General features: G+C 36.3%; 1 protein-coding gene across 1 annotated transcript in view; it reads left to right on the forward strand.

The window, feature by feature from the left end:
* LOC145690408 (ATP-binding cassette sub-family G member 1-like) overlaps positions 1 to 24,061 on the forward strand; it is a 201,693-nt gene that overhangs the window by 166,788 nt on the left and 10,844 nt on the right. The window contains exons 6-8 of the mRNA XM_081765253.1: positions 2,774 to 2,917; positions 16,819 to 16,976; positions 20,830 to 20,998. Of these exons, the coding sequence (XP_081621379.1) occupies positions 2,774 to 2,917; positions 16,819 to 16,976; positions 20,830 to 20,998 (471 nt within the window). The remainder of the gene's footprint in view (positions 1 to 2,773; positions 2,918 to 16,818; positions 16,977 to 20,829; positions 20,999 to 24,061) is intronic.

Raw genomic sequence — 24,061 nt, forward strand, 5'->3', positions numbered from 1 at the left:
ACCTGAGACCGCTTGCACTGAGCATGAGGTTGAAATGTTACTATTATACGAAACAGGAAAAGTGACTCACCTATCAACTCCCAGGTAAAAGCGTGAAATTCGGAGAGAAAACTCCCTTTTGCATAAAAGTGAAAAATAAGAAAGGATTTTGGTGGAATACGTGTTACGAAGGGAGAGGAAATAAATATAAAAAAAGAAAGAAAATAATAATGTATCTCACGGATCTCGGAACATAAGTAGATGAAACTCGGCATATAAACTAATTGAAAATAAGGAAATGCGTATTTCAGAGCTTCCGAGGCAATTTCTGTAATATTCAAGATTCCGACTGTGTCCAATATAGGAATTCGCTTAACTTAGAAGTGCGAATTTCTATACAGAAACCTCTCATTAAAAATAAAGAAATATGTACTTCATATTTAAAAGAAAATCTGCTCCTAAACGTGGAAAGGTTAACTTTTGTAATACTGAATGTTTTGATTCTTTACTCAGAAAACGCCAGTAAATTAATTATTCAGAAAATTAAATTTGAGGCATCGAATTCTATGTATAAACTCTTAATTACGAAAAAGGAAATAATGTTTATTATTTTCGAAAATTCTACTTCTATATAATTTCCTGATTTCAGATTTTGTATTTATAAAATTCCTTTCGTTACGGTTTGCAAAAGTTAGAGGTGTGAAATCTTCATTAGGCGTGAACGAATGCGATTTTAAAGAGTTTTCGAAAATTCCGCTTCCGAAGGGGAGAAAGGGGGGTAATTTCTACAATGTTCACACCTCTGCTTTTATATTAATTAAAACATGCTTCGTGTGCGCAGAATGAGCACTTCCTCTAGTAACAAATAATAAAGACTGGTTACTTTCATGCAACAATACGAGGTGCACGCCAAAAATATTTGCCGTTTTGTTCCAATGTCCACATTTTTTTGTCATTTCAGAAAAGCAACTGCGGGTTAGAGACCTCTATCCTTCGTCTGTAAGCAGGCAGGCTTTGTTTACTAGGTAACAGCAACTGAGTCACAGTGCCTGAACGAGTAAGACGTGTTTCTGATACCGTCCGGGAACATGGAATATTCGGTTGAAGAGCATCCTCATCGCGGTTGGACGTTGTGGATTGTGTATGTGGTGATAGTGCTTTTGCAGAAAATACTGTTAGGAAGATTATGCCTGAGTTCAAAGCAGGTTGAACGAGTGAAAACGATGAGCAGAGGTCTGGACGTCGAAGAACAGAATCAACGGGCGCCAAAATTGCCCTATTGAAAATTTCATAATGAAAGATAGGCATGTCACCATATAGAAGATTTGTAATACACTAGAGCTTACAGTGGGAAAAGTAGAACGAATAATAATAAACAAACTGGGCTTAAGGAAGGTTCCTTCTCGCTGGATTCCATGAATGCTTAATACCGATAGAAAAGAGGCAAAAATTCGATCATGTGTTGCAAATTTAACACGCTCCAGAAGAAAGGGACGTAATATCTTGGAAAGTGTTGTGACAATGAATGAATTGCATATTCCATTACTCAACCGAGAATTACAAAGGCAGTCGATGCAGTGGAAACACATTCATTACCCCCCCCCCCAAAAAAAAAATTCGTCAGGTGGCGTCCAACGAGGAGGCACTGTACGCTATCTTCTGAGATTTCCAGGGAGTGATATTGTCCAAGCTTGTTCCATAAGGTGATACAATTGAGGGCGAATAATTTTTGCACATTTTGGATATAGTGTGTTTGCCTAAAGTGACTGAACAATTCATACAAAATTCAAATCTCAATTTACTCCTCCACATGAATAGTGCATCGCCACATCGTACAAATGTTGTGACCTCATTCTTGGCTGACTACGGTATTGTACTTCTGCCTGCCACTCTACTCACCAGATTTAACTTCTACTGACTTCTGGTTGGTCTCGAACTCAAGAATTTTCTTCGTGGATGCCATTTTGCCAGCAGATCATCCCTGAAGTACTATTTTAAAGTATGTGGAACATACCTCCAAGATGACTATACCCCATGCTACACAAAGTGAATGGAGTGACGGTAACTGAGCATCAATAAAGAGGAATGGTTTGTTGAGAAATAGACACAAATTAGTTCACTGTTTTTCCTTGTTCTTGGAAATCAGAGCGAAACTGCATACTTTTGAAGTGCACCTCGTACAAGCCGAGATCTCCAGTCATCGTTAAAAAAAAAAAAAAAAAAAAAAAAAAAAAAAAAAAAAAAAAACTATAAGATTTCAAAGTGTTTGCACGTTTTAAGACTTCTGCTGAATAAATTTTGCCCAGTTGTTCGCTCATATGTTCATTCAAGCTTCATAACAAGCCGCACCATTCATATTCATCGAAAACAAATTTTAATTTGACCTAAGTTTATAGGGTTTACCAGAAGAGTTTCATATTATTTTCCTGCACTTAACACTATTAGTAGTAGTTTACTGGAAATAAAATCGAAAATGCTGTTATCTCGAAAACGATTCTTTTATAGTTTATTTGTATTATAAACTAGAATTCTAGATATAGGAAGTGGAATGTAAGTTTTAATTACACAATTGCCAAACTGTTTCCTTTAAACTTTTATTTTACTATAGCAGTCTATACTGGGTTGATGTCTGAGACATCTTGTGTTCCGGAACTTAGCAGAAGACACATTAAAAACTAAAGAAATTTGTTTGGCATACAAACTAGAATTATTTATTGGGTATAGTTAATGATTCAGTAATTTTCCAGTTTCAATAGACACAAAATAACGTTATTTGTTTCGCTTCTCTGTGCAGTGATAGAAGCTTCCTCGGGAGAATATGGCGATCACCTAGAAGCCCTTCTTGAAGCAACTCAAAATGGAAAGGAAATGAAATGGAGGTTAAATGTAAATCATGGTGTGCTTGAATTTCCCGAGACCAACTCTTCAGTGCAAAAAGGTAATTGATATAGGATACATAGACCCTACTTTTAAAAATACGTTATTCATTACTGTACCTTTTTCTACATTTGACTTTCGTAAACATTGCAGTCTAGGGTTGGCAGATGTTTTTAGAGTAAAAATGGAAAATTTTACGATTTTTAAAGGGAAAACAAGAAAACTGTCTAATATTCATAATTTACATATAACTAACTGACTCTGTGACTTATAGAACCCGGAGTTTCAATGCCGCGTCCCCAAAAGCTTACATTGACTTCTGTCCTTAGCCAACTGCACCCAGTTTCTACTTTGTATTTTTATTTCTCAATTAACACTGTATTAACATTATTTTTCCCAATTAACACTGTATTAATAAAAAAAAATACAATTGATCCATTCTAGCCACAGAAACAGGATATTGTTTCTTTTTGTTACCAGGTCCGTATCCACGGGGGTCTAGGGGGCGCCCCCCTAAAGTTTTGTTGCCCCTCTAAAATTTCCACGGTAGGCTTGCAAATAAACTATAATATGGTGATAAACTATAATATGGTTGGATCGGACCCCCCTAACTTCTACCAGCCCCCTACACTTTTGGGCTGGCTACCGACCTGTTTGTTAGTGTTTTATTTTAAATAAAGAATGGACATAAAATTATCCGTAATTTCGCTCCTTTATAGTTGTACTCTAATAGGCTTCTACGGGACGTAGTTGCCCGAACAAGTGGGTAAGAACTATGATATTAAAATTATTCCAATAATTTTTTTTCTCATTATTCGAATTTTCGTTTTCTATATTCGAATAACGAATTTTGGTCGAATATTGGAATAACGAATATATCGAAGAGTGCTGTATTCGAAATATTAAATTATTTGAATTTTAACAGTACTAGTAAGAACATGCCTATGACCAGAACGCGTATACGGACATAGTTTCTTTTGATGCACTGCATTTTATAAACATTTTTTTACTAAATGAAGAAAACACATTTGGGCTTGTATGGTAGCCTATGTACGAGCACCGAGTGGAGCTGATAAAATACGACTTAAGCGGTTAAAGTGACGGACGGTTAAAGAGATAGTCCACTGTATTATTATTATTATTATTATTATTATTATTATTATTATTATTATTATTATTATTATTGAAGTTACGTTGGGATAGGCACATACAGTTGCATATACAAATGTTTTTCTTTCTGTCATTCTATGTATGACATGACTATTTTATTATGATTAATTCTTTGACTGCCACAAAAACTATATCTCTGGGACCAAAACGTAATTTTGATTTTTTCTCATTTTATTTGGAATGATTCTGCGTACTGCATGTGTATAATCTTCGGAAATAAAAAAAAAAGTGTGAGCCATCCATAAGTGCCATGCGGTACAAATTTATAAAAACAGTCAGGCATATCGTTGATGCCTCATGGTGGTTAAAGGGTTAATATATGGTGTACTTATACGAACAGAATATTTATTTATTTGTTCATTTATTTATTTATTTTCCTAGTTTATGATCTCGATATTCATTAGTGTATTTTCTCTGCTGTTTTACGTTTGATGCTAATATTTCTATAATTTGTATTTTTCTTCTCTTTCTTTATTTTGATTTGTTCTGGTTACTGATATTTTCCAAAGCATACTTATTAATTACTGCTGTTTAAACCCTTAGTGTAGGTTTTAATGTAAGCGTTAATGTAACGCATTCAGTATAAGCTTTTGGTATATTAATGAGATAGAAATACAATGAATATATCTAATTTTGTAATTACAATTTTTATGCCTTTTTAGAAAGCTAAGTTATTATTTTTGCCTGCTATTTTCGATGTTTTAAGATATTTTGTGACAACTGCCGATCTATACTACTGGCATAAAATATTGCTGATAAGACTACTTCTGAATCAAGGAATAATTACCACTTCTGAACAGAGTATATACACTAATTTATTAAAACTAAAATACAGTGTAACGGTTTCCACAACTTAAAATTATCTTCATCGAACACTAACTTCTGATAAAGATAACTTTTAAGTTGTCGAAACCGTTACACTGCATTTTCGTTCTAATAAATTAGTGTATATACTCTGTTCAGAAGTGGTAATTATTCCTTCAGTCAGTTTGAGTTGTGATGGAAAGAGTTCTTAATCAAACTGCGAGAAAGCAAAGCAGACAATATCATTGATGAATAATAAATATAAAATGTCGACTTGATTTTAGAAATTCAATCTGCGAAATCTGATAAATATGTGTTATTGTGAGACATGCGCTTCGAAAAGCAAAGTTTAGTTTCCACGCAGTGTTTCCACTTTCTACCGCTGGAAACAGTGGTGTATCTAAAAGCTTGGGGGCCTCCCCGCAGACAGCGTGGAGTGGGGCCCCTTATCTACGTCCCACTTGACGACTTGGGGCCTCTGCTCTGATGGCTTGGGCCCCCCGCAATGCGGGGTCTGCGGGGCCCTAATTTACGCCTCTGGCTGGAAGAGACTGCAGCAAGCAGTTAAGAAAAATGGCATTGACTGCAAAACAGAGATTTTTTTGTGCGCTTGATCATAATGTAAACAAGTCTGCGAACTCTGATTAGTAGGGATGCGCTCGAGTCGAGACATGTCTCGAATCTCGACTCGACTCGACTCGAATTCGAGTCGAGATTCGAGTCCAGACACACTTTGTAAAATTCGAGACGAGTCGAGACAAACGTATTTCTCGACTCGAATTTTCGAGTCGAGACACGAGTCGAGTCGAGACGGCTCTTCAAAATCTCGACTCGACTCGAATGTCTCGAAAATCTTTCTATAATTTTTAATATTATTTTGAAGAAAGTATTCACTCAGAAACAGCCTTGAAACCAATTCCAGCTTTTATTCCTTCAGAAAGGTACAGAACGCATAAAATTAATAGGTAATCTTTAAAGATCAAGATTTAATTTTCAGCTCAATTCAGTTAATTAGAACTAATAGTTAATGTCGTTGTATTTGGTTGTACTGCAAATATAATGATAATAATAATAATTGATTATCTAGTTTGTATAAAACTATTATCCGCAGTCTAAATCTAGTTTGTATAAAACTATTGCGATAAAGTGAACTTCATAAATTCTCTGAATGAACAGTTGGTAGTCTATAGTAATTTAGCATAGTTATAATTATTGTGTTTTCGTTCCCATGAACGCAATAGGGTTACGTAACTTCTGGATTATTCGCTTGTCCAACTATTTTGAGGCTTTAATATGTTGCAGCATATCACGAGCTACGGATAATATATAATGTAACATTTGTTGTACATCACATATTATGATACGAGACTATTTTACATAGTATATCTTATCTAATATAAATATAATAAAAAGTTTGTTTGTGTGTTTGTCTGTCTGTTTGTGTGCGACCTGGGGACCAGACGAGTAGACCGAGAGTTCCCAAAATTTGGTCACGGGTACCTTGGTCCAGGCCCCAGATCACGACGAAGCGTTTTTTTTTATTTCGAACCAGGGGGTCTCGGGGGGGACGTTTACTGGGACCGACCTGGGGACCAGACAAGTTGACCGAGTTACCAATTTTTGGTCACGGATACCTTGGTCCAGGTTCCAGTCTAAGGCGAAGCGTTTTTGTTAAAATTGGAACCAGGGGGGTCTCAGGGGGGCGTTTACCGAGACATGTAGTAAAAGTAATCCAAATTGATCGACATTAGTGTCAAATCCATAGTTTTCACGGTCGCTGAGATCAATGGTGACACTTCCATCACCAATGACTTGCAAATTCAGCTACCACTGAATGCGGGCCGGGTGTCAGCGGGTGAGGAATACCGAGACATGTATAAATAGCCCATATTGATTGATACTAGTGTCAAATCCATAGTTGTCGCGGTCGCTGAAATGAATGGTGATACTTCTACAGGTGTTGACTTCCAAATACAGCCCCCATGCGAAGAATGGGTATATTAAGCCAGTATTACAATAAATGGGCTGCTTGGATGCCAAGAACTAGTACAGATAAGTACCTTTCACTTCTGTGAATAGGTATTTTTTAAAAAGGATTTTTGTAAACACTAAATTATAAAACAATGACCTACATACAGTAATTATGGTTTTGGTTCCCAACATAAAAGAAATATGGATTGTTCATGAGATATTGAACTTTAACTTTCACTCCTGGAAAATTTCAATTTTGGAGTTAGGCCACTTGGCATCAAAGCAGTTCACTGTAAGATAAATACATTCCGCACATTAGTAACATAGTTGTTCAGGAGCCTTCGATTTCCATCCTCTCAAATGAAAGCTGAACGATTGCTTGATACATGCTGACTATATAGGAGAAATAGTGTATTAAGTTTTCGAGCTTTGGTGCGTATCCGTATTTACACTCTGATATAACTTTAAGTTCACACTCAAATCGAGCAAATTGTTTAATGCATTTCGAAAGCTTTTGTTTTTATGCAGCTCATTAAGGAAAATCTATTTCATAATCGTAACATTTATGTACTAAGAAACTATGAACATAAAGTGGACTGGACCTAGCCCCGTGGCTGCTGTGACTCAGTGGCACAGCTTTCACCCTTGGTGTGTGAGGACTCTGATTCTGTGTGTGTGTGTGAACTCCGTGGCTAGTGTACGCGTCTTTGTCGTGGAAGACTCGGGTTAATTCCCGGCGCGAGCTCATGTAGTTCGAATTCCACGTTAATCAGTAGGTCTACATTTCATATATCCTCGCTGCTGAAAGAGACGGTAAAGTCAAAATCAACTCAACAATATATATGTGTGTTCTTATGTGAATTTCCTCGTGGCTGTATGATTAACACATACGCCTTGATCGCGGGAGACTCTGGTTCGATTTACGGTGGAAGCTCATGAAGTTGTTACCGGTATCCCACTTTAAACTGTAGATTCATGCCTCATATAACCATACATATAATATATATGCCTTTGATACACTTATTTTCCGACTTGGAAGCCATCGAAAATTTCCGGACACAGAGTCCCGTAGACCGAAAATGAGAAACATGGCTACAGAGTAAAACTGCCATAAAAATTTAAGCTTTTTAGGCTAATTAATCCTTACATATAATGCAACTAGCTTGGCCAAGTTATAATGGAGGAAATGCTATCATTTGCAACACTCTGAGAATAGAAAATGTTCGCCAGGTATTACTATCCCCCCCCCCCCTCTCCTGCAGAATGAAAACCCTGACTAAAACTCAATATTATAACTATTTTGTGTAATGTAACAAACAGTGGCGGATAGTATTCATGTTTTCTTGCAGAGGTCCTTACGAGGGTTCGCTTCCATCTTCCTCTCCCCAAAAACTAAGATAAATTAAAAAATTGCGATTACTTGTTAATCTTGTAAAATTGCGATTACTTGTTAATCTTGTACAAAGGACGCAATTAAAGTCCCAGTGTAACACCCCTTCACATTTAGATTTTCCCCCTGGAAGAAAACCAGTTATTATTGTTTCTTGATTTCTGTCTCACCTACATAAATATACGAATAGAATTAAAGGATAGGACATGTTTAAAGTGCTTGCACGTGACATCTAACTATATTTCTCATGAAATGTGTCACAGATGAAAATGTACGTTTGTACTGCCTCTATTTTCTGGTACATATGTTTCATTTATGTTATGTTGCTAAGATTCGTTAGGAAACAAGTACAGACTGCGCCTGTGTGCCTGACAAAACGTAAATGTACTGGATGATTATTTCTTCACTTTCTTAAAAAAAAAAAGTAACCCATCTCATGTCGGCTAACAAAAGGAGATAGTTGACCAAAGATAGCCGTTGTTTACCTAAGGTCGTTACACAGCAGGGGTTTCATTCAGTCAGAGGGAAAAGAAAAAAATAATTTAAAGTTTCTACATTTGTTTTGAACTGCAATATACTTCTTCCTTTTATTTTAAGAACCATTTTCTTGTCATTTGTCTGCATCAGAAAAAAATGCAAAAAAAATCACTAGAATGTGCCTATTTACCCAAAGTACGTACTAGATCACTAGTTCAATAGTAAAATCACTAAATCTAGTATTATACGAAATCATAAATGTGGTATCTCTGGGTTGGAGCGAAAGTAATGGTTGGAGTAAAAACTAGTCCGTATTTCTACTGCGTTCTGTTGTTGAATTCACAGAAATGTTCAAAAATAAATTCAAGAAGTAAAATACGATCCTACAAAAGACTGTTTACTTGCTCACTGGTTTTAACTGAAACTCAAGTGCGCAGTTATGTTGAATACTTCTGTCCCTTTCTACTTTACAACTTGAGGTGGGATGAGGGTCAGCATAGATCTAGTGATATACCGCTAAAGGAACTGCATCAGTACAGAGTCGGAAGCGGTATGTATTGTTTATACTACTTACAATGTTACCCCCCATAAAATATAAATTTACCCTTTCTCCCTTCCCTTTTTCGAATACAATGAACAGACTCTTTTGCTGAAGAAACATGCTAAGAGAAAATTGAAACATCTGTGTCTAAACTTTCTTTGAAGCGCAGTCTTTTGTATTTGTAGGGTTTTGCGAGTGTTTTCACATCAATATGAAGAGATAGTTAGCCAAATCTTTTACCATGGACTCCTGCTGCGAACTGACCGTGAGTAAACATAAACACCCGATCTCGCTGTGCTCAATTTCTCTCGCACACGTGAAATGGGTTTGTTGTTTCCAAAACAAATAGGAAGTTATCTTGTGCTTTTGCATTTCTACACGCACACAGGTATTATTGCTATGTTTTAATGATCAGAAGAAATATCAAAACCATCCGATATATATGATACGAAACAGCTAACAGAGGGAGGCAAAGATTATAGTATACCAAGTTTTCCGCGTGGTACCATTATGGAGAATAAATATTTGATAGTCACATAGCTGTGCTTAAACTAATTCCATCTGTCCTTATAATTTTTCTGGTCTCATCAATTTCTCAGGAGAATACGTACAACATATGCCCAAATTCCATATATACTCTTTCTAAACTAATGAGTAAACTCATTAAGAACACCAACTGATATCAATAAACAGGAAAGAAAACAATACTTTATACTTCTATCATTTGGTACACATCTCTATGAAGCATAGCTTGTTTCTTTTCGAAATAGCTCCTTCGTGTCACAGCTGTGGTTTGTTTTTTTGTGTGTGTGTGTTAGGATGAAAGAGAGAAATGCAACATTTGCTTCGCGGTGAAGTTATATATATTATTAAGATGAGCGGTGATAAGCGAGGTTTAACAAAGAGTGCCTTTCGGATGCACAATTTAACGGGTAGTTGCAGTCCATGTTGAGAATCGAACCAAAGCTATGTAAGACATGTTAATATTGAGCTCTTTTGTGGTAAAAGTGAACTTCAGAAACACACAAAAGACTTGAAGCATCAAGCTAATGTAAAGCAATTGAAAAATAGCCTACCTATCGCTGCATCTTTTCTATGGCAAGGAACATGCAGTGCGCAGCAACAACAATCGTGTTAAGGACTTTTTTTTTCGAACATAACATTCCCTCCCTCACCATAAAAGACAATATAATGTTTGTTAAAACAAAGTGCACATAATATTTTTAATTTTTTTTGTGATCCTATCATGCATAATTATAAATAATGCCTTTCATACTACGAGAATGAGTTCAACTATACGTCATGGCCCCTCTAAAGCGGGGCCGCGGTGGCTCATTGGTAGATCGTTCACCTCTGGTGCTTCGGGACCCTGGTTCGATCCCAGCTCGCACCAAGTGAACTTTGTGGTGGACAAACACCGTGTGCGTGGGTTTCCTCGGGGTTCTTCCGTTCCTCCCACTTTCTTCATTTCACGATTTCACTAATTTTTCATCATCACCCCTCTCCTTTAGCCTAACCGGCATAAACGTGGGACGTAAAACTCAAAGATTTCACTTCATATTTTCCCTCGAAAGCAATATTTTTCAAAATTATTTATTGTTAGATATTGTAAATATACGGTATCTATTTTAGTGGACGGGAGATTTTGCATTTAATCGGATAATTTCATGGCTTCTAACAGGAATTCGCAGTTACGAAATTTGCATCACTGTCTTTTGAAAGGATGCCTAGAAAAAATACTACTAGAAAATAACTGAAAACACAAAATGGATTTGATAGCCAAATTCACGTCATCTTGGTGTGTCATCATTTTTCTTTAAATATTTGTATTTAGTATTAGATTAGAGTTTAGTGTCCATTTCAGCATCAAGGCTATATGAGACGTGAACTTACAAATTAACGTGGGTTCAGAAGCACAGGAGTTCCCATCGGAAATCGAACCTAGGTCTCCCGCACCAAAGACGCGTACGCTAATCATATAGACAAGGGTGTTCAATATTTAGTAATGTGTACATAAAGTTGTGAAATTGCGCTTGTATAATGGAATGCAATTCCTTCTACTGACATAAACCTTTACAATACTCAGCTGGACAAAGTATCTTTAAAAAGAAAATGTCACTCTTTGTTTCAGTTCCTGGTTCGACTGAAGGATGGAACAAATTGCAATGAGCGTTTTTGGATCCTACTTTGTGTAGTTGATTCATCATAAACTTGGTATTTGATACGGATATGAACTAAAAACGTACAAATATAAATTTAAGTCATTCAAATACCTTTAAACAAAAATTGAATATGAATATATATATATATATATATATATATATATATATATATATATATATATATATATATATATATATATATATATATATCGTTCGTGAAAGAGTCATGTTATTTCTTTAATACAAGTACATGAATACAGTTAGCTCCTCTTAATGAAAATAAGTGGTGGTTGGTCTTTAAAACTAGTGTGGAAAGATTAGTAAAGAATCTGGCATAATTTAGAAAAATATATGGTAATTCAGGCCCGTGTTTGGCATCATCGATTGTCTCAAGAGTGGCAACCCTGACTTAAAGGTTTCGCTTCGAGAATAATGGATTCTCTGGGATATATCAGATATACAACTCGAGTTGGAGCAGTATTCTCTATAACAAGCTTTGAAGCAGGCAGCATATCTGTTGAAATAAGTTATTTCTGAGTATATGAGTGGAATTCAGAACTATTTTGAGTCAGTTCGACTTGTTTCTAGTTAAGGCAAGGTAAATCAATCCCCGGATAGAGAAATAGATTACTCTTATGTCATTTCTTAGTAGGGAACATCTAACATTTTCACAGGAGACAGTGTCTTTTTATGGATATTGACATTTCCACGTATATTTAAAAGATTGCTAGCAATACCTGGTTTCCATAGTAACGGAGCAAGTCGTAGGGATTTTAGAGTGAGAGCCTTATTTGAATTTTGAGCAAGAAGGATGCTTGTTTACGAGGTTCAAAGACCACAGTCTGACTGTATTCAACTGTGTGTGAACTTAAAGAATACTGGGCTAGTTCTCGATGCGAACCTAACCTCAAACCAAGATTCTGCTGAAGGCGCTTCACTTCTCTGGTGAGAGGAATTTTCTTATATTCAACTAACTCAATCCTATAAGTAACAGAATTAGCCTTTTTGATGGAGAGTCTGTTTATAGACCATTCCATGTTTAGGACTTTAGGCCAGACAGCTTTCTGATTATTGAAATTGTCTTTTAGATGTGAGGGAGTATGATGTAAGAAAACACATGTTCTGCTCTCTCATGATTAAAGCACAGCTTAGCTGCGTTAAAGAAAATCGATTTGAAGTTATAATTTCATGAAGGCTTAAGTAGGCGACTTCTTCTCCGGACTGAAAAGTTGGTCTTTTATTTCATGACAGTTAACTTAAAGGAAATTCTTCTCAAATCAGAGCACCATTCTTAAGCATCAAAATATCCTGTATGAACTGTGGAAATGCTTTATTTATCAAAGTTTCCCTAAACATGTGGTATGTACTACTCTGTGCTTGTTAATTACCCTAGACAAACTTACCGGGCAGTTCAAATTTTTACAGTTAAAGAAAAGATTACAAGACTAATAGTTATTTACTATATGTTATTTTAAATGCGACACTAGTAGCAATAGAAGCCAAGAACTCATTTTCTTTTCTTTTTCTTTTTTTAATCGCACACACAAGAACACCTGTACACCAAAACGATCATGTTCGACAATGTTCCTGGGTTCATTGCGTGTTTTTATCACTTGGCAGATGAATGTTTGTCCAGAATCACTATTGGAAATCGGGTTGCAGACCGCGAAATGCATGTTTAATCCTTTGAGATCTGGTGGTAACATTTGCGTACATCATATTTGCGAACACAAAATACTACTTAGTAAATAACCAGTGGTTTTGAAATAGTCTTTGTTACTACTTAGTTTATTATCTAAACAAATTAGATGGAGCACTATGGCTCAGTGGTAGAGCGCTTACCTCTGGTGCGTGAGGCTGTGGTTCGATTCCCGGCAAAGTAGTTTTGTAGTGGACAACATCGTGCTCGTGGGTTTTCTCGGGGTACTCCCGTTTCCTCCCACAATTTCATTCCAACAATTCTTCCATCATCATTCACTTACTTTAATCATTATCTCCCTTAGCCTAACAGACATAATCCTGGGACGTTAAACTCGAAGATTTCATTTCGTTTTTTAAAAACCAATTAAATCATAATTAAATTGAAGGCTTATTCTTTTAGTATGGGAAACATATTGACACCCATGGCTGTAATCAGGTTTGAAGATTTGGTCGGACAGACATCATTTAGGGCCAGGCTCTTAAGTATTCTTTTAATAAACAATGCTGAACAAACTAGACAATCGTGTTTTAGGATTGTAGAAAACGATCGTGAATTATGTTCAAACACAATTATTATTATATTTATTTCTCTGACTATTGGATCTTTACATTACAGTGTTAAACAAAAGAGAATAATTGTTTGTATAATAGTATTCAAGAGTTTTCTCATCATGATTAGTTTTGTAAACAATTCAATTACACTTATTTGGTGTTTATTTCTAAATAATAAGTCCTAATACAATTTCATAAAGTTGTAATTCTTCTTTAGTTTGTATCACTTTACACAATGACAAATCCAAAAGGTGTGTTGTATCGGTGCAGTATCAGTTTTTCACGTTTTTTAAAATTTTCCAAAACCCAAAGAATAATCTTTAATTTCTGATATTTTAGTCGTCACAAATTACAATTTTATAATGTAGTCAATGTTTATAATTACTGGGTAGTTGGGCGTTTAAACTAATGACATCATAATAAAGTCAAAACCATAATTTTGAGTTGAATTGATTCTGAGTTTAACGTCCCGTTCAGCAGCGAGGCTATGTGAGACGTGGACCTACTGATTAACGTGGAATCCGAACCACATGAACTCCCACCGGGAATCAAGCCCAGGTTTCCCACGCCAAAGGCAAGTATGCTAACCGTTAGCCACGAAGAAGCTCCACCATAATTTTAGTGGGGGATAAGAAATATCTCGCCAGTGCTTTTACAATAAATAAAATTTTATAAGTATTAAAGAATAGTGGTAAGAGATTTTATAATAGCTCTTTTATTTATGAGATATGAGTATTTTGAAAAAAAAACTAAAGAATAGGTTGGCGGAACCACAAAAGACTCGTAAAATAAACTTTCTTATAAATACATACGCACCTTACTCACCTTTTATAATTGCTATGCTTACGTTCTCCATAAAAACAGAAATTCTCTTTTAGTGATACTTTACACAAGATCACGAAGTGGATTCCAATTAAATTAAAGGCAAAATACAATACAATAATCCACAAATATTGCCTCAAGTGAGTTTAAAGATTTCTAAACATTAGTGCGAAACCGGGCTCTGCCGTTGCGATCGATTTGCAGGTCTTGAGACGAAAGTAAGAAGGGACTTACGCACATAGTAAGTAAAAACAATTAACATGCCTGTAACTTTCCCCCAAATGGGTGTATCTTAAAACTAACCTCACCATTGTTTTCCTAATTAAATTCTAGCCCGAAATTATGTATCATATTACCCTATTCCCATTTTGAAAACTTGACCTTAATTCAAAATGGAGGATTTCAAGATGGCTGCCGTCAAGGTCATACCTACCATACGACTTCCCCCCAGGACTTATATGTATCCACATGGTTGTTCTTCACTTTTCTTCATTAACGCTCCGTTTACAAAGGGTAGTAAGGGACTTCTGTAGTAATCTCTAATAACCACATCACAACTCTTAAAAGTTATTAAAAAAAAAAATAAAAAACATGCACCATGGCAAAAATTTGTCATCACAAGTAATGCATTCATGCCTTCTATCAGCAAAAAAAGTTTCATTGAAATTGGAGCTGGACATTTGAGTGATGTCCCTTGTGGGATGTGATTGAACATGACGTCAGAACGCATCGCTCCCCTTCCCGGAATTTACGGGAATTAGGTGACCTGAGTGTGCACATGTGGTGTCAGCTCTCTGCAGTGACCTATCAAGGATCATTGCGTGTATGCCAAGACGTGTCGCCGTTTTTATCCATGCCAAAAGTCGACATACTGACAATTAGGTAGGTAGTCATAATGGTCTGGCTGATATGTGCGTATATTTTAACTCGTACATTTTGTCTCGACTCGAATTTCGAGACGTCTCGACTCGAATTCGAGTCGAGTCGAGAAAGAGACTGTCGAGTCGAGACTCGAGTCGAGACAGAAACATATTTTCGAGTCGAGACACGAGTCGAGACAACATTTTCTCGAGTCGAGTCGAGACAGGCTTAAATCTCGACTCGACTCGACTCGTGCGCAACCCTACTGATTAGCTTGCGGGGGTTCAGTGGTAGAGCGTTCACCTCCGGTGCTTGGGGTCCCTGGTTCGATCCCAGCTCGCGCCGTGTGGACTTTGTGGTGGAGAAACACCGTGCTCGTGGGTTTTCTCGGGGTTGTCCCGTTTCCTCCCACTTTCTACATTCCACCATTTCATGCATTTCTCATCATCACCGTTTCCTTTAGCCTAACCGGCATAACCGTAGGACGTAAAACTCAAAGATTTCATTTCATTTCTTCTGATTAGCTTACAACGACATTTCCGTACCAAACATCGGAGAGACTTACCTACAAGGAAGGTCGTTTATATGTGGTATGAACATTTCACAGCTGTGTGCACCAACGAAGTTTAAACGAGCGTTCACTCAAACGCGTTCAACGTTAAACTTTCAAGTTTAAACGTGGTTCCAGGACTTTTGTTGCACCATTGAAAGTCGAAGTTCAGTACATCTCTTATAAGAAAACTTCGGTCAATTTGTAAAATCGACTCTGATTGGTTGTCGCCTTTTGTCTCTAATCTTCGTTTAACAAAGTAACAAATGAACAAAGCATACTGGTGCCGGTCTTTTCGACTTTCGAAATTGTGTGCATCGAGTTGTTGAGTAGTCTAATTTCAGTGATTGTAATTGTGATGAAAAAAATATTGAAACCACGAGCAAAGAATTTTTCGGAACACGAGAAATGTATTGTAATTTCATTAGTGAAAACATACAAAGACACCATTGAATGTAAACAGACTGACTTGGATGAACGAAGTTTAAACCCCCAAATTCAGCCGTTCAAGGTAAAACCAAGTTTCTCCACCTTTTGACCGAGATTTAACCTTGAATGTTGTTGGTGCAACAGACGTTTTCACCGAACTTGTTTATGACCCTCGTTCAATATTTGCATTTTGTTGGTGCACACGGCCATCAGAGATTCAGGCTGCATCTGTAAACGAAGATCGACTGGGGAAGAGACAGTAGAACGAGTTCGCATAGACTATCGGCTTGATGTGTGCCTTGTTTTTCTGCTAGGCGCTCACATAGAACACTTGTGATATGTTTGAAGGAAACTTTGTCATTTTACTTTTCTTAGTACATGTCTCACGATAACATATACTGTATTTATTAGATTTTGAGAATGAATTTCTGAAATCGGGTCCATTATTTTGACCTGCCCTGTATTTTGATATAGTTGCTTATAATTTTTTGTTGTAACCATTTCATTATTTCTTTCCTCTTTTGTTTAAAAGCTGCACTTGATGGAGCAGAGTTAATGACAGCCTTGTCTTACAAAGAAGTAAAAATTACAAGTCCAGAAAAGCAACAAAGGCGCACTAGCGAAGTATCAGAAAGTTTTCAGTTTCTTGTCTTGGTGAGGCGAAACTTGGTGGAAATGTCTAGAAATTGGGTAAGGACTATTATCAGTATTTCGTTAAATGCTACAATACGTTCTTGAAACTGTTGTACCCATGCAAATGAAGAATTAGATATGGTAATTGCAATATTGTCAGATTTAGTTTTGCGAGCAATCTTCCAAGATGTTCACTGAAATATTAGATACTCGTGTAGGTATGGAAGATTAGATCTAAATTTGAAATTAACTACGTTGACAATCAACACAAATATATATCACAATTGATTGTGAGTATAATGAAGGCGGAAACTTATACTGTTAAAATTGTGCATTTTAATATGTTCTCTTACCATCTGTGTACATCAATTCTAGAATATGATGTGATTGCTTTGATTTTGAGTTTATCGTCCCTTTCAACAGCAAGGCTATATGAGACGTAGACCTACAACTTAACGAGGGATCCGAATCACATGAGCTCTCATCGAGAAACGATCCCGAGTCTACCACACTAAAGCTCGTACGTTAACCACTTAGCCACGAGGAAACTGTGCTAGAATATGAAAGCATTCATAAAACAAGCAGAACACTCTTAATATCATAATTCTTATTTCAGATAAGTTATTCATAATATAACAAGCAGGGGTGGATCCAGGAGAGACTTCTGAAGGGGGGGGGGGCGATGGGTTGCAATACTGCTACTTTTAAGAGCTCCAAACTCTGGGATGGGGTTTTACTTATATATAAAATAAGAAAGTTTCCTCTTCTTGGGGGCGATCGCTATATCTGGCCCCTAAATCTAGTTTTCGTATTTTTTACGCAGTAAGCGTTTACTGACGTGAGTTAAGTGATAGTTTGGGTTTGGCTTCACTATATGTAGTCCTCCAGATATAAGGCCTACAAGAAAAATTTTTGCCTGAAATATATTGGATCTTTTGATACGAGAAAAAAAAAAGCTCAGATTGTAATGTAGACCTACATGAAATTAGAATATGTATGTGAATTACTATTGATGAAGTGAAGGTAAGTAGGCTATATTCCAGTGATAGTAATATATTAAGTTTGTGAACAAAGTTGACTCTTAAGACGTACAAGGTCGTTGAGCAACATATCATCAGCTATTTATTTTAATAAATGCATGGACGTAGTACTTTACACAGTAAATGCCTTCTTAATCCTATTTCAGTTCTTGTTAAATGTTTAGGAACATAAGCCATTTTGTGCATTATATATAAATATGCAATGGTGTGTATTAACACCTCTGTAACATCGACGACTCAATATAGCTGTTTCTTTTCATATTTATATTGCTGATTTACGCTGCTTGTCAGATGACAGTTCATTGCTCAGTACAGTGAGTTCTTTCTGTACGACATTTAACGTGCTGACTGGAGGCGACTGCCAAATGAAAGTTCTTTTCTGCTTCGTGCAGGTAGCGAAGGCCATGGGACTTCATTTTTCACATTCACTTCAGTAAAAATTAACACTTACAGTACATATAGTTCCTAGTAAATCTTTCTCAGTAAACTACGAAGTAGTATTCTGTGACAAAGGCGGTTGTTATTTGTTGAATTTTTGCATCGTTATTCAACACCAAGTCCACAGTTTAAGGTGGAATCCGAACCAACAAAATGTGTTCGAAATTCAATGCTCTCCCGCCGGAAATCAAACCCGGAACCCTAAGCAACAAATATGCACGTGCACTCTAGGCACGAGACCAACGAGAATTCGGGGGGGGGGGGGGATTGGAAAGACTCTGTGGATGATGATAGAACAATTGAATAGAAGATTTTGCTGATTGCTTCCGGATTTAAAAGAAAGGAAAAAAGGAAACTTGCATGATGATTTCGAAAATGTCAAAATGTTTTACTGTTTACAGGACCATGACCATGGGCACCCGAAGAAAATTTCGTAGGGTGGTTCATCTTCTTGGTTGCTATATTACATTTTGTATTTGTTACTTGTACTAAGAAATGTAATACATTTTCGTGAGCCAGAGAGGCTACCCCCATCCTGCCCCCATCTGGCGCCCATGACCATGGCTCCTATACAAATGGTTGCTATCATGACCAAGCGCAGCGAGAGGCAATAAGGAAGGGATTGCTCCCATCCTGGATTTTTCAGTTCTTGATAGAACGTGTCATGACATATCACATTCAGCCAGTAATTTTTGTTGATAGAGGCTCAAAGCTTTTCTTGAGGGAGGGGGTCCAATGTCACAAGACACTATGTCTATGTAATATTGAATCGGTGTTTGTTAAGTAATACCTCCTATAATCACAGAAAAAATAATTAAGAACAAGGGTGCCCAAGTTGTGGTTTCCAGGGGGGCAAATATAAACGACATTTCAAATGTAGTCTCAAATTTTGCGGTGACTATTCTACAAATCTATTGGGTTTTCGATCTTCCGAAGTACAATTTCCTCTAGAAGGGGGAAAGCGCCCCACCTTGACCCCCCTGATGGGTGCCCATGATTAAGAACTAGATATTTTAGAGATGAAGTGTAAGGTCAAATTTTCAGGCCATATCAATCATTTCTCTGCTAAACAAGTATTGTTTTATTAGGAAACTGTACAAACGTGAAGTTTTAGGAGTTGTCCGGACCTGGTGGCCCCCCCACGCGAGTACGCCCCTGAGACATACTAATTTGCTTACTCACATACTATAGTACTTTATATATTTATGTTAAATACTAGAGTTTATTTACTGTAGCTAATAAGGATATGTGCCTAAATAACAGTTGCATTATATGATGTATATTATGCATGTGTGTGTGTGTCCCGACTGTGCTTGTGTGTTCGTATTTTGCTTCCCCCTCCCCAGCTTTTGCCTCTCCTAAACAAACAAACAAAAAAAACTGCCTACCTCCCCGGTTACTATTAATAATAATAGCGATTATCTAATGGTATACCTAAAAATTTTGCTATCTTTAAATACCTGAGCCATCTTAAAATTTTTAACATACATGTTAATAAGTAATTATATGGGAAATTATTCTTCTGATTTCTTTCAAATAAAAATTGGATTTTTAATGGTTTGAGTTTGACTTTTTTATTATTATTCAAATATATTAAATGTCCATTTCTTAGTGAAAATTAAATTTTTGATATATTTACTTCTTATATTTAACAATTACATTTAATTTAAGAAACATGACATTTATTTATAATGCAGATTCGTTGGTAATGACAAGAGATACTTGTTAACTAAATATGCAGAAAAAATTCAGTAAAATCACTCCATAAAATTCCAGTTCACTTAATTTTTCTCTAATAAAGAAAAGAAAAGAACGTCGTATACCTTTCGATATTTATAATTTTGAAAAAGTTTCAAGAAATATATATTGACCTTCAACCTTTCTCAAGAATAGGATTCTCTTTTACCCGGACATATCTTTTTCGAACTATAAAAATAGATTGGACGGATTTTTTACAAAAAAAAAAAAAAAAAAAAGTTTCTATTCGGGGGTGAGAACAGAAGCTTCAAGTTTAAGATTTATAATATGCATGTATAGCATTCGTAACATTTCCGTAATTAATGTTGTAAAAGAGCAGTAATATAAATCGTCAGAGACGTCATTTAAAGGGAGGAGATAGAAAGACAATTATCGAACTTTGACATATATCTTCTCCGCCTCCCCCCTCCGCCGCCGAAGTAAAATCTCAATGACGCTGCTCTTTCTCGCTATGCAATTACAGATTTGTCGAGTAATATAAACCTTTTACCAAAATCTAAAAGTGTCCCTTTTTTTAATGTCATATGGTAATCGTACTCAAGAATTAATACATTTAATTGCAGTAAAACATGAAAAACTGATCAAAATATTTGCCTCTTAAAACATTGAAGATCCTTCATTATGCAATGCTTTTATTTCTATTTGTTTTTAATTTTTATAATTTTTCTTTACAGATTATGACTTATTTACTAATGGCAATACATATCGCCATTGGAATACATATAGGACTCCTGTTTATGGGCATAGGTTCTGACGCAACCAAATTGTTTTCAAATTTAATATTCATCCTACTCGTTCAGACATACATCGTATATACGTCAATGATGCCAGCTATACTCACTTGTAAGTAGCATTTGCTTTCAGTTATATCACAGTGTTTGTTCGATTATAAGCCGACGGCGATTGTAAGCCGATCCTCTGAATAAAAACCAAAAATTAAAATAATAATAATAATAATAAAATTAAATTTGTTAATGAAGCATAAAAAGCATAACAAATAAAGTGTATACTTACCAAATTTACGGGATTCAAATTTACATCACTTACTTGTTTGTCACTGCCTTCGAACAAAGTATCATTTGTGCCGCCAAGTACATTCGAGATCTAACACTTTTTTTCAACGTACGACGATTTATCTTGAGTCTATAAATCTACCATGATTAGAAAAAATCAATTGACTAGGTAACACCTAATCTACGTGATGGCAAAAAACTTACTTGAGGTGGTTTCTGGAGATATTTTTCGAAGCTTTTTCCTATTGTGTCGTAAAAGACTGTCGTCTACTTTACCGACCTTGTTAATGATATCGATTCTAAACCGATGATCATTTTCTAACGAACAAAAGCGTAAAAATCAGTGATGGGTCTATCCCGGGGCCGAGGGGGCCTAGGCCCCCAGTTTTTTGAGTGACAAAGATAATTTAAACTATTATTGATATATTTTTAAAGTTTGTAGTAAACTTATGATATACGTATCGTAGTCTGAGTTCTGGCTGCTGACCCAGCTTTTACCTTTTAGATACGCCTCTGGTAATAAATAAATAAGTGTTTATAATCTGGTAAATGTAAAAAAATAAATGAAATCTTTAAGTTTTACGTCTCACGGTTATGCCCGTGAGGCTAAAGGAGACGGTGATGATGAGAGATCAGTGAAATGGTGGAATGAAGAAAGTGGGAGGAAACGGGATAACCCCGAGAAAACCCACAAGCACGGTGTTTGTCCACAACAAAGTCCACAAGGCGCGAGCTGGGATCGAACCAGGGACCCCAAGCACCGAAGGTGAACGCTCTACCACCTCGTATAACTGCCTTTGCTGACGACCTCGCCATAGGAAGCAAAAATTGGAAACAGCAACTATCGGACTTGAAATTGCTCTTCAAAAGACTTAAAAAAAAAAAAAAAAAAAAAAACGATTTTAGAGCATGCCCGAATAAGACCCACCTATTATACTCCGAATTTGATGTTTTAGGATTTACAGTTAGTGGCAAAGAGATCAAAATTTCACCCAAATTGCCAATAAAATACGAAATTTTAAGAACTTAACCTCTAAAAGGACCTTGAAGAGTTTTCTAGGACTCTGCTCCCATTTGAGGGCGCATTTCAAAAATTTTAGGGAAAAAGTGGAACCATTTCAAATTCTTCTGGACAAGAATTCAAAATTGAAATGGACAACTCAGCATGACGAGCTATTTGAGAAAGTTAAGATTGATATTATTCAGGACCCATCTTTGTTTCATTTCGATCCATCATTAAAAATCCGAGCGTATTCCAATGCAAACTCAACCTCAGCAAGCGGAATATTGGATGTTATAACACTAAAACTAATCAGGAACGGGTTGTTTCCTATTGTAGTCGTCGCTTTATAAGACCGAGAGAAAGGCCTCAACATGGCAGAAAGAACTATATGCATTGATATATGTTCTTCGAAAATTTCGATATTTCTTACTGAATAGAAAATTTAAGTTATTTATAGACGCTAAATGCTTGGCTTCACTCAACACCCAGCCTGACAAATTCGGAAAATTTACTCGCTACAAGATATTTTAGCGGATTATAATTTTGAAATTCACAACATTAAAAGTCGACAGCATCCTGCAGATATTTTTAGTCGCCTAGAAGACAATCAAGGCATACAACGGTCCGAAAACAAGAAGATAACTTCTCAGACACAGAGGATGCTAAAGTTTTTGCTTCTCATTCATTGGAGCACACCTTTCAAATTGACCAGTCCATGACGTTACCCAATTTATCCGAGGAACAAAGGAAAGGCCCTTCATTTTCAGACATCATCACTGTTTTGGAAAATAAAGAACCTAATAAATTGTCCACACTCCGTGCGGGGAAATATTTTTCTCTTAAAAAAGGACTGTTATATAGAACTCAGAAACACCCTCAATTAGGATTACTATATTTACTTTGTGCACCGAAATCTTTGCTAAGCAAATGGTTTGATGCTATCCATAACAACCCAATGGCACCCCGTTTTGGATATACTAAGACGTACCAGTCGGCACTCAGAAAATATTATTTTCCTAACATGAAAGCTTATATAGCAAACAGAATAAGGACATGCAATATTTGTCAAAAACTCAAGAAGTTACCAAGAAAGCCAGTAGGCCAATTGCTCCATCATCCACCTACGCCTATTGCAACGATTCAATTGGAAAATACCAGTCAGAGAAGGAAAATTCAAACACATACTAGTCGCTATTGAGATATCCACACGATTTTATGTGACCAGGATTGTAGACAACATCACAGCCGAAGAAATTGAACAGTTTCTTATATATGAGATTATTCTTAAATACGGAGCTCTTTCCTACCTGTATTTAGATAGACACCCTGTAGATAATGCTAAGAGACTGCAGAACCTAGCAAAGTTCTACAACTTTGAATTTAAATTTTGTCCAGCATATGATCACAAAACTATAGGTGTAATGGAAACATTCCACAGAATCATACAGAACGCTCTTAAATTTTTTGTACAGGAAAATCAAAATCATTGGCAAGAAACTAATCCCGTATACAACATTTGCAATTAATACATTCGTACAGACCGGAACTCTACAGACTGTCAGTCACTTTTGACACATTTTTCTCTCTCGTTGCTGTGGCAGAACGACCCGGTCTTTCATCATCATCATAAATGTTCTCGAGTAAATTGCTGAAGAGCTTGTGCCTCTCAAACACTCGCGTGCGTAATACCGTATTATCACAATACTCATCGTGCAACAGTTTCGCACACTCATTCGATCATCTCTTTAATTTTACAAGGAATTTGAAGTTAATGTGCGACATTTGCCATTTTTACATTTGCCATTCTTCCGGCAACACGATTGAATACACATCTCTTCAATCGATTCTCACAGACTAAACCCGACCGAGAGCTGCAACTCACGTAGGTCT

The sequence above is a fragment of the Thermobia domestica genome, chromosome 7 (genome assembly GCF_964235325.1).
Source record: "Thermobia domestica chromosome 7, izTheDome1.hap1.1, whole genome shotgun sequence".
NCBI lineage: Eukaryota > Metazoa > Arthropoda > Insecta > Zygentoma > Lepismatidae > Thermobia > Thermobia domestica.